Raw genomic sequence first — 14446 nt, 5'->3', positions numbered from 1 at the left:
ATCGCAAAACTCTTATTACACTGATTAAAGTGAAGGGGTTACTTGGAGTTGTAAGAAAAATGTTTTCACGTCAGTGATCGCAACAGTCTATAATTCAAAGAGGGAGAACTTCTCGTAGCTTTTACAACAAGTAAAGCAGTCATGAATAAGAAAACCTTGAAAAAGCCTGAAAAATATTAAACTTTGAGGACTTGAAACTAAAATTAAAGGTGTATTTAAAAAGTCATATCGTTACCATGGTAACTTTTATAGTGTCAAGAAAGTGGACGCAACCTGTTCAGTGATGTTTGGGCGTTTGGTTGATGTCATCATTGTAGCAAGAGTTGAATAAAAGGTAATATTGATGTAATTGAAGTTGAAGTGCTGGAAAATGCCGGAAACTGTAGACAAAAAAATGTTAAATGTTGAATGTGTATAGTGGTCGATGAACTTAGCTACAACTAGCCACCTTAAAGGAGCTCAGTCACGGTTTGCACATTTTGAAAAGTTTAGCCTAAAGTTTTCAAATTCGCCGTTTGCAATCCCTGTCAATCTTCGCCGTCCTTGACCATCCTTGTTCCTTTATGGTTTATTATTATCTCTTTGATGTCTTTCTATCTTAGTAAACTATTATTTTCAGGTTTCCTTCCATTTAAAGGAGATTTTGTACGTGGCCAAAAAAAAAAAGGCAAAACACCGTGACTAAGCTCCTTTAATTTCTGTTACTTTTCACTGGCATTTCCTGGCTCATGCATTGACCAGTTTTCATTAAGTAACAGAGCTTTTCCCAACTAGTAACCAGTTTAAAACCAGTCTCTGTAATCAATGAAAATAGACATGAACCATTGAAACAGCACTATGCACACGTGTTGACTGTTGTTTATTTTCTAGCGACCTGCACACGTTGAATCAAAGCTAATTGCTGTTATAGCTGTTTTAGTCGACTAACCATCACCAAAATATACCACCTACATCATTTTCCCATTGAAATGCGTTATAAGTGATATTGCGGGCTTTGGTGGTCAAGAGGAGAAAATGAAAACGACATAAGAATGCCCTACCGTCTTCTCAAAGATACCGAATTGTTTTACAGAGATTAAATTTAAAAGCGCGTTAAGTTGTAAGTCTTGGAAGAATCTCTTTTTCTGTACAATTTTCTTTGTTGGAAATTCCGAGTTTGGCCGATAAATTTAAACAGCGTGGCTGTGATTTACTTTAAAATTTGGATTGTTTAAGAGATTCCTTTGTATGGAGAACAGAACAGTGTAAATTGCTAATGGTAATTATTGTGATAAGGGAAATCAACAAAGCAAGTCAATGTAAACGGAGCCAACTCTAATTAGCGTACTTTTTTGAGTGTTTCTGGAGGGAAAAGACGAGCATCGAGTAGATGACATTTGCTTTGCACACAAGAGAGAATTACACCTGTTTTGTCGGTTTGAGCCTTTGAATGCAAGGTATAAAGTGCTATTTCGTAGTAAAAAACGTGTGTAAATTTTGCCATTGTTCGTAGCTCGTAATATTTAATTAACAGCTAGCTTGAAATTGGTTCTTATAGAGAACAAGTAGGTGATAAAACCTACACTTGCTTTAGAGAGTAACTTTTTAAGAATTTTCAAGTTATTTTCAGGGGAATTGTGTGTTTGGAAAACATTTGACACTTTGCCTGACAAACTTGAACAAAGCTTTGGGGCAGATAGGCTTTTTAGAATTGGTTCAATCATCTAAGCATTGTTCTTTCGACAGCTTAAATAAATACGACAAACAAACAACGCAGGCAAATAAACAACTTACTATAAAGTTTGACACTGACCTCTGTGTATCTTTACAATGACCTTCTTGTTGCAAGTGAAACCTTTAACAAACCTTTGACCTTCGAAATTTTACCTGCTAACTTCTCGTTTTGCCTGGACTTCAATCGCAGAGTCATCGCACAGCTCACTAACTAAAGTAAATAGTAGCAACTCTCTAATTGTGATGTCTTTTATTAGCAAAATTATATTTACTTTACAATCTCAAACTGTTTATCAGCCATATACTTTTTGCCAAGTGCTGTTGACCTTTTGTACAGCTGAATGAGTTCGGTGTTCGCTGAAGAAATTAAGAAACGAACACTTAGATTTCCGCAACAGCACGAAAAACTATGTTTATCTTATATTACACACAGGTTTCTCTATCGGGGTCGAACACAGGTTCAAACACTTCTTGTTTGCAGTAACGTAGTTTGTTTTTATCCCCGTCGCTATTTGTTACAATCATAGCTCGACCAATTGCTGAGAGCATTCGGTCAGTTTTTACCATGTCCAATACAGTCATGAAGTCGTCCGTTTCAGCGCTTAGATCGGCGCCAGCGTTTATTAAAACCAGTGCGCAACTCACATGTTCGTGAAAAACAGCATCGTGCAGTGGTGTCCAACCTAATACACTCCGAACGTTTACATTTGCTCCTAGATCGACCAAAAGTTGAAGGCATTCGTAACTACCCTCGATCGCCGCGCGATGGAGTGGTGTGAGACCATTACACCCGACGCGATTAAAATCGACTTTTCTTGACTTAATCAGGTGACACGTTTCGACGAAATCGTCACTCTTGATCGCTACGTCCAACATAATGTCAGCCGGGAATGTAACGCGTCTTCTTAGCGCGGGGCGAGGAAACGTGCTGGTGCTTTTGCTGCTGATATTCCAAGTTGACGATCGCTTGATTGTCCGTTTTGGCGGCGGTTCTGACACGGCGCGGTTTCGGCGCAGCATGAACGGAGAACGGTTCAGCGCGGCAAACTCTTGTTTCGTCAGCGCCGTCGTCGCGCGCCTGTTGAAAGACTCTGGGGAAAGTTCATCGACTGACACGAAACCACTTGAAACGGATTCGTTCGTTTGAACAGACTCCATAGAAGTACTGTCGGATGATTTGTCCATTTCCGAGAAACCAGACTCGCTTTCGCTGCACCTGCTACTGTCCGAAACGTTAGAGAGGCTCGAAAGTCGCGAAACAGCGTCTTTTATTCCAAAAAGGTTTGCGAAGGTTCGTTTGTTCAAGAACTGAGATGAGAGTACTGGAGGAGATTTCTTTCTTGTTGTTTTCACGTCCAATGCCTTTGCGACTGTCTGCCTGGCTTTTTCAGATAATTCTTCAAATTGTAATCTATCTTTAGCTAGTTCAGCTTTGCCTGTCCGTGACATCATTTGAACAAGCATCAAGGTCATTTCATCATCTCGACTGCAGTCTAACGGAATACTCCCGCGAGAGCACACGGAACAGGTATCTGCCCCCCGCTGAAATAACAACTCCGCCAGCAATTTGTCGCCTGTCTCCGAGGCGATATGAAGTGGAGTCCGTCCTTGTTTGTCCTTTGCATTTACGTTCAGACCTCTCTCCAGCAAAATGGACACCAAAATTAAATTGCCCTCTTGACATGCTCTATGTAAGGCCCACATCATGTGACAATCTGTATCAATGACACTGTTTATCACCTTAGTCTTTCTTTTCTGTCTGTGTTTTGATCAGCTGTGACGGTTAATAATTCCGTGTACGCCTACAATCTCGCCTGAGGGAACGAAAACTCCAAAGATCATTGACTTTGCGCTCAAATGTATTTGGCTACCATGCGGGTCTAAAGACCTTATATAACCGACCGACCGGTGGATATTTTGTTTGTCAAACAAATACCAAGACTACATTGTTATGGTATTAAAGTATTGACGTAATTCCCTTGAGCAACCACTAATCAGTAGTTCACTTTAAAAGTTCCTGGCGAGATTGCATGCCGCTAAATCAAAGGCTATTGATCACGAAATTTTTGAACGCCGAATTGTTCAAACGTAGCTATCGAACAATCTTGCTTTGTCATTCTTCTCTGAATTTGTTCGCCCACTTGAAATTTGTTCGAGAATAGAGTAGAACTCCACCTTTTTATGAAAAATGAATTAAGAAGTTTGCCTTTCAATGTACGACGTGTTGTGTTAAGAAAGACAAAAGTGTACAGACAATTTCTTTTTTCATCTTCTTTCGTAAATGAACATTAACTGCTCAAGGTGACGCCAAAAGACAGACTTGTACGAAATTCTTGCGTCCAAATTGCATTAAAATTGCGAAACAAATGAGAAAAAGGTACATGTTATACATAATCGCCACTTTCATGCAAATTTGTTAAATCTTTTAAAGAAAACTTTTGTTCAACTCCACAACATGGTCATTGTAAGTTTTGTTTTAACTTGCCGACTTTCTTTCAGAGAAAACCGTGGCTTTTAAAATACTCCTTCGACATCTCTTTGAGGTTTCCGCTGTTTTCAAATCAACAGCTTTACTTGAATGAATGGCCTTCGAATCTTCCCGCGTTAACTAGTGCCATTTCCTTTCCAACCGCCTTTTCGCCCCCCTGTTCCTTTTTCAGTGCGTTTTCTTTTCACAGATATCGCCGCCTATTCTCTGGAGTCGAGATGGCGAGCCCGTGGGCCTTTTAAGCTCCACCTTTATACAAATCAAGGTACAAAAGTACACAGACGAATTTGTTCACCTTAATTGAGATGATATATTTTAGATTTAAGCTTGATCGTGCAGTGACAAGTCAAATTTTCAAATCTCATTAAAGCCCAGAAATTTATGTCTGTTTTTGTAATTTTTTTTAAGGCGTTTTTCACTGTAACCCAGTTTCATGAAAAACGTAAACAACTGCAAATGTTATTGTCACTTTTTTTCAATCTTGAACCTTTGTGAGTTACATATTTTCGCAAAGATTATGGTCACTTTTTTTCAATTTTGAACCTTTGTGAGTTACATATTTTTCTAAAAACCAATTTACGCGGCATAGGTTCAAAAGACAAGGGTTGACGGGATGCTCTGGAAAATTTGATTGACAGGCCGGGATTCTGGTACCTTTCAGAGAATGCTTTTAAATTTTCTGACAATCACCTCGGCAGCTTTTCTTTTACAAGGGATTCTTCCATGGGGTGAGGGGTGGGCGGCGGTTGTTGAGGTCCTTCTGATTACACTGACATGCAAATGTTAAAACAAGCTATCTGCTCTAATCATTTCCTGTCGATAATAACATTGTAATGCTGATAAACTTTCCAGGCTTGCGGTTTACTGTTAAGACTTAACGGCTCGGCACACGCTAATACACACTAGCAGACATGTTACAGGGACGTGAAGCAGGAACAAGCCCCTTGGCGTGTACGCAAAGGGGCTTGTGGCAGGAACAGTTCGCAAGCTGGTGCACACGAAGCGGATTGAGACGTACAAATGTGTCGTGGTGGGCCGAACAGTTTGCAAGAGTTGCACACGATGCGGCATTGAAAATTGCGGTCATTTTGTCCCTACTTCATGATGCATGATGAATTTCATGCAAAATGTTGTGGGGACAAACTTTTGTCCCCGCAGAAGAACTTTTCCGCAAAAACGGGCATGTCACACAAGGAAAACTGTCGCTGCAGAATGTCCACGCCCTAAGTGTGTGCGGAGAGCCGCTGTTAAAGACCGTTTACATTCTGCCTGACGACAACTTCCAAGTTACATAACAACTGATGTCAGTTTTTTGTTCGAATGCACGTGAGCACGCTTGTGTCCTTTGTTCTAGTACCATTAAAGGTATATTAAATATTAATTTGGTTCATTAGCCACTAATTGTTAATTATTTAGCACCCGATTGACAATGTCAAGTTAAGAGACCAGATAAGAAAAATGGCTTTTCAAGGAATTTCCTACTTCTTTAGGAGATTAGCAAGTTGTCTAGACAGCAAGGAAATTTTCGATTCATCGTTCATATATGAAACTTTCTTTACTGTCACACAAACAAAGGTTTTGCTGTAATTATACGTGCTCAGACCATTTTCGCCCATATGCATTAAGTTTCGCAAGGGTTCGTTAATTACATATCATTGGCCTAACAACAAGAAGACATTTTGTTTAGACGTAACACAAATTTCTTTTATTGTTCTAATCAAACAGACTCCTATAAATGCGTCTTTCTGTACGCCCATTCGCCTTGCATACGGCTCGGTCGCCTGAAATTTGAATCGACCAATCAGGGTTCAGCAGGCCGGAAAAACTTTACTGTCCTGACGTCAATGTAAGTTAAAAGGAATAGCATTGAAATCAGGCAAATTTTCTTACTGCAGATAGCATTAAATGTTCACGAAAAGGGATTTACAATTCCAAAAACCATATCAGATTGTAAAAAGTGAAAAATATGAAACATTTTGAGTCTCCAAGCTTCCAATTTGCCGCCAAAAATGGGTCGCCAGCGTCCGGCAGGGCAACTCGCTCGCAGTTCGTCGAGTGTCCCGAGATAAGGTAGTAGTTGTGTTATTTTGAACAAAATATGCTGTTCCTCGTCAAAATAAGCCCGGAATTGTCAAGTTAACTATTAGAAGAGACCAAAGCAACTTTAGCATTGTCTTTATTTTTGTTAGCTTCGAAGAAAAAAGATATTATTCTATCGTTTGGGTAGGACAGCTCAGTTTTGACTGCCGCTCGAACTGCGGGCGCAGCAGCCGTATGCAAGGGCTTAGCGGTAGGCAGAAATTTCCTCACTGTCCCTTGATAACACAGGCTGAGCACCTCAGGTATGGGATGGGGTATGATTTGAAGGGGCGCGCAAGGAAAGAGTAGGCCTCGCGCGTTGTCTGGCGTGTTTCCAAAGTGGCCAAGCTAAAAACATATCTTCAAATTCCCTCAGCTTCACGACCGTAAAGAAAGGTAAACGTTGATATCTTCAAATTGTTCTTAGTATTTTCAGTTACTGCATTCTTAAAATAAGACACCCATTAGGTAGGTATTATCTTGATTTTAAACCAGAGTTTCTTTATCATAATTTGGATTTTGTCCAGTCTTATTCAATGCCATAGATCTGCCTACCACTAAAATCATTTCCTCGTCTTCCGCCATTTCTATTGGTTTAAGGAAGTCCTTTGTCTCTGCCTCCACGTCAGCGCCCGAGATAAGAAGAATAACCGCACAGCGGATATGCCCATGGAACACTGAGTCGTGGAGTGGAGTCCAGCCTTCAAAATCCGTCACGTCCACATTAGCGCCTCGAGAGAGAAGAAAATTGAGACAGCGGTAACTTCCATCGATGGCTGCGCGGTGAAGCAGTGTGATGCCGACTTCATCCGGGGCATTTAGATCCGGGTTCTCACTGTCAATAAGGTCGCTAAGCTCCACGGCGTCATCACGTGATATTGCTGAATGCAAGAGAGACTGATTTGAAAAGGAAACTGCTCGACTGTGAAGTCTCTGGTCTTGCTTGATCCCTTCATCTTTGTTCCAAAATTGCAGTCTTTCTAAAACACTTTGTATTGGATCCGCCGAAGGCAGATTGATAGGGTAGCCTCGTGCATTAGAAAATTTGGCCTCTTTCCTGTCTTTAACAGAAGAGAAGACCATAGAACCGCTTCCACTACGAGACCTATTAATGGTGCAGTCTTCAGCTGTACTCTCTAAATTTGCATTTCCAGCGCATTTGCCATCACTCAACACGCGGCCCGAACTGGAACGCAACCTGAGTCGCGAGACCGGAGGACTGTTTCTCGCCATCTTGCCTTTAATTTCCTTCCCTTCGGTTTTGCCCTTTTTAGTCTGAACCAACGAAAACGTGGCTATGTCGCCACTATTTCTTCCTCGGACGAGGAACTGTGGTGTAGGCAGTGATGTAATGCTTTCGTCTTCGCCCAAGCTTCTTGAATCAGCCACTGAATACAGTCGTTTCACTTTGATATGCTCCTTGTCCATTCTACAGTTCACTTCGCAAGTGGAGCGCTAGGCTTGCTCTTTCAGTTTGCCAATGTTCCGATTCAATTAGTTTCCATCTAAGCCCTGGCTTACGCTTAAAGAAACTTGGTGGATTAAGCTTGCACAAGGTTTAGCAGTATTACCCAAGATAACGCTTCCTCCAAGCAGACGTTCTAACTTAGCAACGTTTTATCGCTTCGCCTCAGTATACAAACTTTCTTCAGTGGAGTGAAGTAAAATCATAAAAGAAAACAACCCAGAAACATAAACGCCGAAGTATTCAATAAAACAATCGTTTATCTTGAGCTGTCCAATGATAGATTGCTTATTGTTCCGTTAATTACATGGCTTTACCCTTAAGCTTTCAACAGTTGACTACTTTTTTTTTGCTATACTCGCCTCACTAAGAACGAGTTCCGAAATCCAAAGTTACGCTTCTCTTCGACACAGAAAGAAGACGTTTTTCTCTGAGGATAATTTCAAGCCTGTTTCTTCACAAAGGGAACATTTTCGTAAAGGGATTGGTTTAATTACTCTTGAAAATACACTCAGGACCTGGTAACCATAGAATTGTTAATTTTTTGTAATTATTTAGACGCGCATTGTTAGTTATTTGTTTGCTCAATGATCAAACATCGACCTTCAAGTGGGGTCCTCTATTCTCAGGCCGTCAAACAAGAACAGACCAGCTCAATTAATGGATTATCAACGAATCTTTGAGGAAAGAATATAATTTGGAGACCTTACTAGCCACACGAGGGTCGACCTTTCTGATCTTACTTTAAACAATATCAGCCTTTGTTCAATTGTTCAAAAGGAGTGCCCGTGACAAGAAATGACACTTGGAAACTCAATAAAACGCCGATCATTAATGTTCAAGGCACGTATCACAACTTAGCCGACAAACTGGGCAGAAAAGGCCTTTAGTTTAATAAGTCTCTTTTTGGGGTGAATTTTGACACGGACAAGACAATTTCTTTGCAAGTAAACCATACCGATGAAAGATCACATATTTGAACAGCGGAGAACTGAGATGTAAGGACATGAATGCTCGTCGCAGTTGTGAACACAGCTAAGGACCTCTTCATATGAGCCCGGTCGATCCGGGCTGGCTCGGTTTCCGAGATCTCGCCTAGCCACTCTTTTCTTCGTAAAAATTGCGATTTGTGCATATGAGAAGCCGGGCTGGCCCGGTTACCGAGATCTCGATTTTTGCGACCGAGATCTCGGTAACCGGGATGAAAATTTTCCCATATGAACACTCCAGCCCTGGTGACCGGGACGAAACATTAATTTTTGACAAAATAGCTTCGCTTTCGCAACATAGCGGCCAAAATGGCATAATTTCTGTCTTGTATACATGTAACTACACTTCTGAAGTATGCGAATAATTACCTTTATCAGTTAAACACAAGAGTCCACAAAGCTACAATAGTCGCGAACGATACAAGTTTTATCCCAACATTATGGTTTTGTCTCTTGAATTTCATCCTGGTCGACCGAGGTGAAATTTCCCACATGAACCGGACATCAAAATTCGTCCCGGTAACCGAGCCAGCCCGGTTACCGGGATCATATAAAGAGCCCTTTAGGTAGGAGGAAACGTCCGCATTGAAAATATCAAACTTTAGGAGGGTGAAGAAAAAAACCCAAACCACATCTGGAAAATCGCCGACATTCTTTTTGAGGGTGATGTGTGAGAAAACATTTCCGATGATAGTCGCGCCGCTCCGATAATTCACGAGATAATTTACGCGCGGAGGCAAAGCAGTGTTTCTGGGTATCTCTTTTAATATTACTACGACAATAACTTTTTAGAAAATTTCAAAGATATGATTGTATTCTATAACTATTAAACTTTCAGAAAATGTTTAGGTTGATGAGGTTTTCTTTTAAAGCGCCAGCGTAAGAGCGCGATTTCCAAACACTGTCAATCCGCCTACCATGATACCTTAAGTGGCTGTGGAATTAAAGCGGAGTATAGTACATGATCATAATTATATGCACGCTTTTTCAGTCTTCCCATAATTCTACGAAGTTGTACAGTTTATGGTTCATACTTTTGTTTGGATAACGTTTTTCCAATCAGGTGTATAATCTTAATATCAATGAACTAAGAGAGATCGCGTTGACGACAAAATTAGTTGCTATGACAATGGTTAACCAGTAATTTTGTAACTACCCTTGGACATTGCCATGGTAACTAACCTAGACATCAGGCGATGGCATTTTAGGATCCTAAGCAAATTCTTCTTTCTTGCCTCCGCCAAGATATCTTCAGCTGTTACCTCGACGAATGCTCTCGCGCAAGGACCGCCAGCGATCACCAACGTTGTATGGAGAGATGACCGAGATTACTGAACCATATCTGCTTCTTTTCCTTGTCCCGCGCTTGCTCAATTCCAGGGGGCGGAAGGAGGTTCGGAGCAAAATGCCTGGCTTGGACGGCAATACCATTTACTCAATGAGATGTTCCTACGCTAGAAAGAGTCTCTTCCAGTCTATCAGTATTATCCCATGCAAGCGTTACCTGAAAATTTTCAGGCCAAGGAACCTCATTATCAGGCGTCAAGGCCATTTTGTGTGGGTAAAGTGCACTGAGTGTTTTTTCCTCAATTTGCGAAAACGCAATCCCATGCCCACATCGGCTTAGCATCTGTATAAGTTCAACATCGTTGGCAAAGTTTTTACTGCGTACGGTAGTAGCAGTTGCTTGGGGGATTTCTGTCTTTCCCCAGTTACCCCGCATAAAATGTTTTGCGCATGCCCGAAAGAGTTGCCGACAAGGTGCAGGACGCGATCCTGGGGGTACTCCCAGAGAAATTTGGTCGGGGTGTGCGGCCCGCTTCCCAAAACCCTTACCCTATTTGTGACAAAAACCTGCGATTTTACCTACCCTTTTTATGACCTGACCAAAAATTTGATATCCTGTTTTTGACCGTTGCAGCTGGCGCAGTTGCCCTAAATATAATTTTCCAGAAAGGGCTTTTGTTGATGGTCTTATCGATAATGATTAAAAAGTAGCTTCTTCTAAAAAACATATCCAGTTCAAGACAAGAGTGCAAAAACCATACCCTATTTATGGCCAAAATGACCACAATCGATACCCTATTTATGACCATTTAGGGCCGCACATACATATATATCCCATTTAAGAGAGTAGGCCCCCCATTCTCTCCCCCCCCCCCCCCCCCACGGGGGACTCGATGAGGATATTCTGTTGGGATTTTTGAGTTGCCAGCTAGGAGAGTGTATAGAAAAGCGTCCAGTTCTGCTGGGAGATTGACTGCGCTCTCACATAAATCAGAAGATTTCGGTGGCCACGGCACTTCACTATTATTTGAAAGAACTGCATCATAGATGCTTGCTGTATTTCCTTGATTTTAGATGGAGTCAGCCCTGTTGTCGAATTGCTGAGATAACGTTACCATCTCTTTGGCCAGTTGAACCTTTGAAAGAAGTTTTTGAATGTTTGTAAGTATTCTATTCAGCGAGGATAAAAAAATGCTCGAAAGTGTTGTGCGTTTCTCTATGTTATTTCGAGTTTGAGTATGTTTTCTTTTTCAAATCAGTTAATTAAGTTAAGCATTTAACCAAAAATGCTTAGGAAAGCTGTTTACCGTAAAATGTAGCTAGTAATTTATTAATATTGTGAATAAAGAACGCGTATTTAAAATAATTGTTCAGTTTAACGTGAGCTTCGTTTCCATGTCACAGCAATATTTTTGAAAAAAAAGAAGTCCACAAAAAATTGAAAGGTACTCTTTCACGATCGCTATCAAGTAAATTTGAAGGGAACCCGCCCTGGGGCCCGTTTCTCGAAAGCCCCGGAAACTTTTCGGGCCCGTAAAGCCATAGCAAAATCTCGAACCTTACGATTACAGAGCTGTTTTATTCACATATTCTTAAGATGAAGAAAAGTTCCCTTCATACAAGAAGTTTCAGGCGTATACATTTCTCCGTTTTTAGAAACAGATGGACTAAAAATGGCTTTACGGGCCCGAAAAGTTTCCGGGGCTTTCGAGAAACGGGTCCCTGGGCCCTAACCGGAGTGGAGAGGTTTCTATCTCCACCCGACAGTAGGACTGGAAACGAACACACTCTTCTTTGGAACCCAGTCTCCGCGCTCATATTGGTTAGTTACAGTGTGTGCCGAACGAAAACAAGCACTCTGTTGTCAGCCACAGTCAAGTTCTCCCTTACGTTTAGAATTATGAATGACGATGAAGGAATTGACTTCCGTAAACTTGAAAAGGAGCTTGCTTTAGCTGTTGAAGCGGACGCTAAGTATGTTCGGGAGAACGACGCGAAATTTCGCGCTGTGGAACAGCGAGTAGCAAGCTATGAGGAATTTCGGGATATTGTCAGCGCGGCTCACTTGAGACCTCTGGAACGAAAAGATATCACCGGTGAGTGAAAAAAACGAACGAGGAAACTAGGTATAGAACACTGTCAAGCTATCGATCTCGCTATAAAGAACATTTGGTGGAAAAGAAGCTTTCTACTGACAACATTTATATACACCAGACTCTGTTAGCTGATTGGTTCTTGGAAAATGATTGGCCTTAATGGCAGGGTCAGGTGCCTTTCATGATTTAGTCAAAATTCTGGAAATTTTGGTTTGAAACGGTATGGAATGAACTGGAGTGTTCATTCTTTTTTTTCTGAAAGAGTCAGGTGGGATGACATTTGAATCATGGCAACTAAAGTGTTTTTCCAAAACTCAGCAAACCAACTGAAGGAGATGAGACTTGCCATTATCATTTATAATTCCGTTTTTGGTTATTTTTTTTCTTTAACTTTAGACTAAATATGAGATAAACGAAGAGAACAAATGGTACAGAAATTTCCATCGGTCCTTAGAAATTATTTAGCCATGAAAGGACTACTTCAAACAATAGGTTCTTTTCCAAATTTTACAAAAAATTGCTGGAAACATTAAATTCTGTCATCATGATGTTATCGGAACACAACTTTATGAAGTAGTCCACTTGTAAGCAGCTAAAGCTTAAACTTCTTGAAGAAATGAAACTTGTGCAGCAGTGGTCCCGTTTTCCCACTGGGCCATCCAGAATCACAATTTCATTTTTATGTACTCTTTTGCAAAGTTTGACAAATTTTGATCAATATTATTATTTTCTTAACAGGTGAAAAGTCTCGCAAACAACCTTGGAATCCTCATGCCCATAGTAAATCACAAACAACGTCAACAAACTCTAATTTACCACTGCCCTCTGTCTCAAAAATGCCTCAGACTACCCATGAGTTTACCAAGGTTTGGAAACGTCAGTGTAAAACAGAATTAGAAAAATATCAACTTTTGCTTGGGATTGGTGGCCAGGGACTAAGAACTATTTTCAAAGCAGAGATAAGCATGGGACATTTGGGAGAATTTCTTGTTATTCTTCACAACTGCTTGGATGAAAAAGACACAAACAAAGTTTTTGACATTCTCCAGCAACTCTCAAGAACAAATAGGTTTGACCTTTCTCTAAAGTTTCTTGGCGAGGAAGAGAAAGTTGTGGCATCAAAGCTTTTCAAACAACTGGAGGCTAATATCTGTGGATCAGAATCAGAAGACAGAGCAAGTGAAGGAGAAAGAAAAGTTAATGTGGAGTTGATTCAGGAACTGGGGAGAACTTATGGTGTGATAGGTTGACCAGACTAGTTGATTTCCTAGTCTTGCTGGGACAATGATATACTGTTTGTACACTATAGTTGAAACATCTAGTTACTCTTTCTGGGAGCCACGGTTGGCCTCATGGTTGGTGTGCTCACCTCTGGATTGAGTGGTTCAGGTTCAAACCCTGCCCAGAGACAGTGCCTGTCTCCACCTAGGTGTACAGGTATAAATGGGTACCAGGGAATTTTATGCTGCAAGATAACCCTGGGATGGACTATCACTATCACCCCATCCAGGAGGGAGTAGAAATACCCCTAGTAACTTAATGCTGCAGAAACTGGAGATAAGTGCCATTGGCTCTTATGCAGACTTAACGCAGTAGTATGCTGTACCCTACCTTTATTCTTTCTCCAGTCTTAAATCACCTTTTAATTCAAGATCTTCATCAACAAACATTAGGTAATGCTACAGCAATACAATACATTTATCAAATAGTGCATAGTTTTATTGTTCATTAATACCTCAATCAGAATATTTGAGTGGTTGCCCAAGGCTTGAACGCACAGTGCAACATTGCAGGCAATTTGCTTCCAAGGGCTAGCCTAAATCGTTCACGACGGAAATTGTTCACCTTACTATTGCTGTCTTAACCAGTGGACAATAATCCACAAAATATTGCACAAAATGCTGCACCATGTGTCAGGGCCGAGGGAAAGATCAGTTTGTCATTCCCAAATGTGGTTGTGGTCTCTTATGAGTGTGTGCAAACGTATAACAGATTTGGAGTGTAATTCAAATGGGGATTTCACAGTGGTTGTCATAGGTTGAGCTGGTCACTTACAAGAGTGATTGCAAGGAGAGTTTCAACTGTATATCTTATAAACCAAGTGAAGATGCCATATTGGAAAGATAATAGCCCCAAGTTTTGACAGTACATATCGAGGGAAATAAGAGCTGCAGAAAAGACCAAGGACTGATGTTGTCCCACTCACTAGTATGGTCCCAAACAAGCCTGGTTAATAAGAGATTTATTACCACATCTTGAAATGCAATAAAGAGTTCACCTATTAGAGTAGGTTGGAAAAATCTCAGAAGCCACACATCTCTTTAGAACC

The 14446-nt window shown here is 40.9% G+C and overlaps 3 protein-coding genes across 3 annotated transcripts; 1 reads left to right on the top strand and 2 right to left on the bottom strand.

Moving 5' to 3' along the window:
• Positions 1-1948: 1948 nt before the first annotated feature.
• LOC149113195 (uncharacterized) lies at positions 1949-3776 on the bottom strand. The gene has a single exon (XM_089288036.1). It carries the CDS (start codon positions 3418-3420, stop codon positions 2137-2139), a length of 1284 nt encoding a protein of 427 aa, XP_089144162.1. The 5' UTR covers positions 3421-3776; the 3' UTR covers positions 1949-2136.
• Positions 3777-5878: 2102 nt separating this feature from the next.
• LOC110064864 (uncharacterized) lies at positions 5879-8220 on the bottom strand. Its single transcript, XM_020771969.2, has one exon. It carries the CDS (start codon positions 7706-7708, stop codon positions 6767-6769), a length of 942 nt encoding a protein of 313 aa, XP_020627628.2. The 5' UTR covers positions 7709-8220; the 3' UTR covers positions 5879-6766.
• A 3610-nt stretch (positions 8221-11830) lies between these two features.
• On the top strand, positions 11831-14417 carry LOC110064904 (dynein axonemal assembly factor 19-like). The gene is made up of 2 exons (XM_020772009.2): positions 11831-12117; positions 12856-14417. The coding sequence occupies exons 1-2, from the start codon at positions 11922-11924 to the stop codon at positions 13365-13367; spliced, it is 708 nt and encodes a 235-aa protein (XP_020627668.2). The 5' UTR covers positions 11831-11921; the 3' UTR covers positions 13368-14417.
• Positions 14418-14446: the final 29 nt, after the last annotated feature.

This window comes from Orbicella faveolata, unplaced genomic scaffold, assembly GCF_042242905.1.
Source record: "Orbicella faveolata isolate gen_17 unplaced genomic scaffold, um_ofav_v1 contig_15, whole genome shotgun sequence".
Taxonomy (NCBI): Eukaryota; Metazoa; Cnidaria; class Anthozoa; order Scleractinia; family Merulinidae; genus Orbicella; species Orbicella faveolata.
The sequence above is the reverse complement of the archived record's forward strand: the minus strand, read 5'-3'. Positions and strand labels throughout refer to the sequence as shown.

What these genes read in the sequence shown, in the direction of transcription:
- LOC149113195 (XM_089288036.1), bottom strand. Translation starts at nt 3,420, where the DNA reads ATGATGTGGGCCTTACATAGAGCATGTCAAGAGGGCAATTTAATTTTG.
- LOC110064864 (XM_020771969.2), bottom strand. Translation starts at nt 7,708, where the DNA reads ATGGACAAGGAGCATATCAAAGTGAAACGACTGTATTCAGTGGCTGAT.
- LOC110064904 (XM_020772009.2), top strand. Translation starts at nt 11,922, where the DNA reads ATGAATGACGATGAAGGAATTGACTTCCGTAAACTTGAAAAGGAGCTT. An exon ending in GGAACGAAAAGATATCACCG is followed by an intron (nt 12,118 to 12,855) that starts GTGAGTGAAAAA and finishes TTTTCTTAACAG; the next exon opens with GTGAAAAGTCTCGCAAACAA.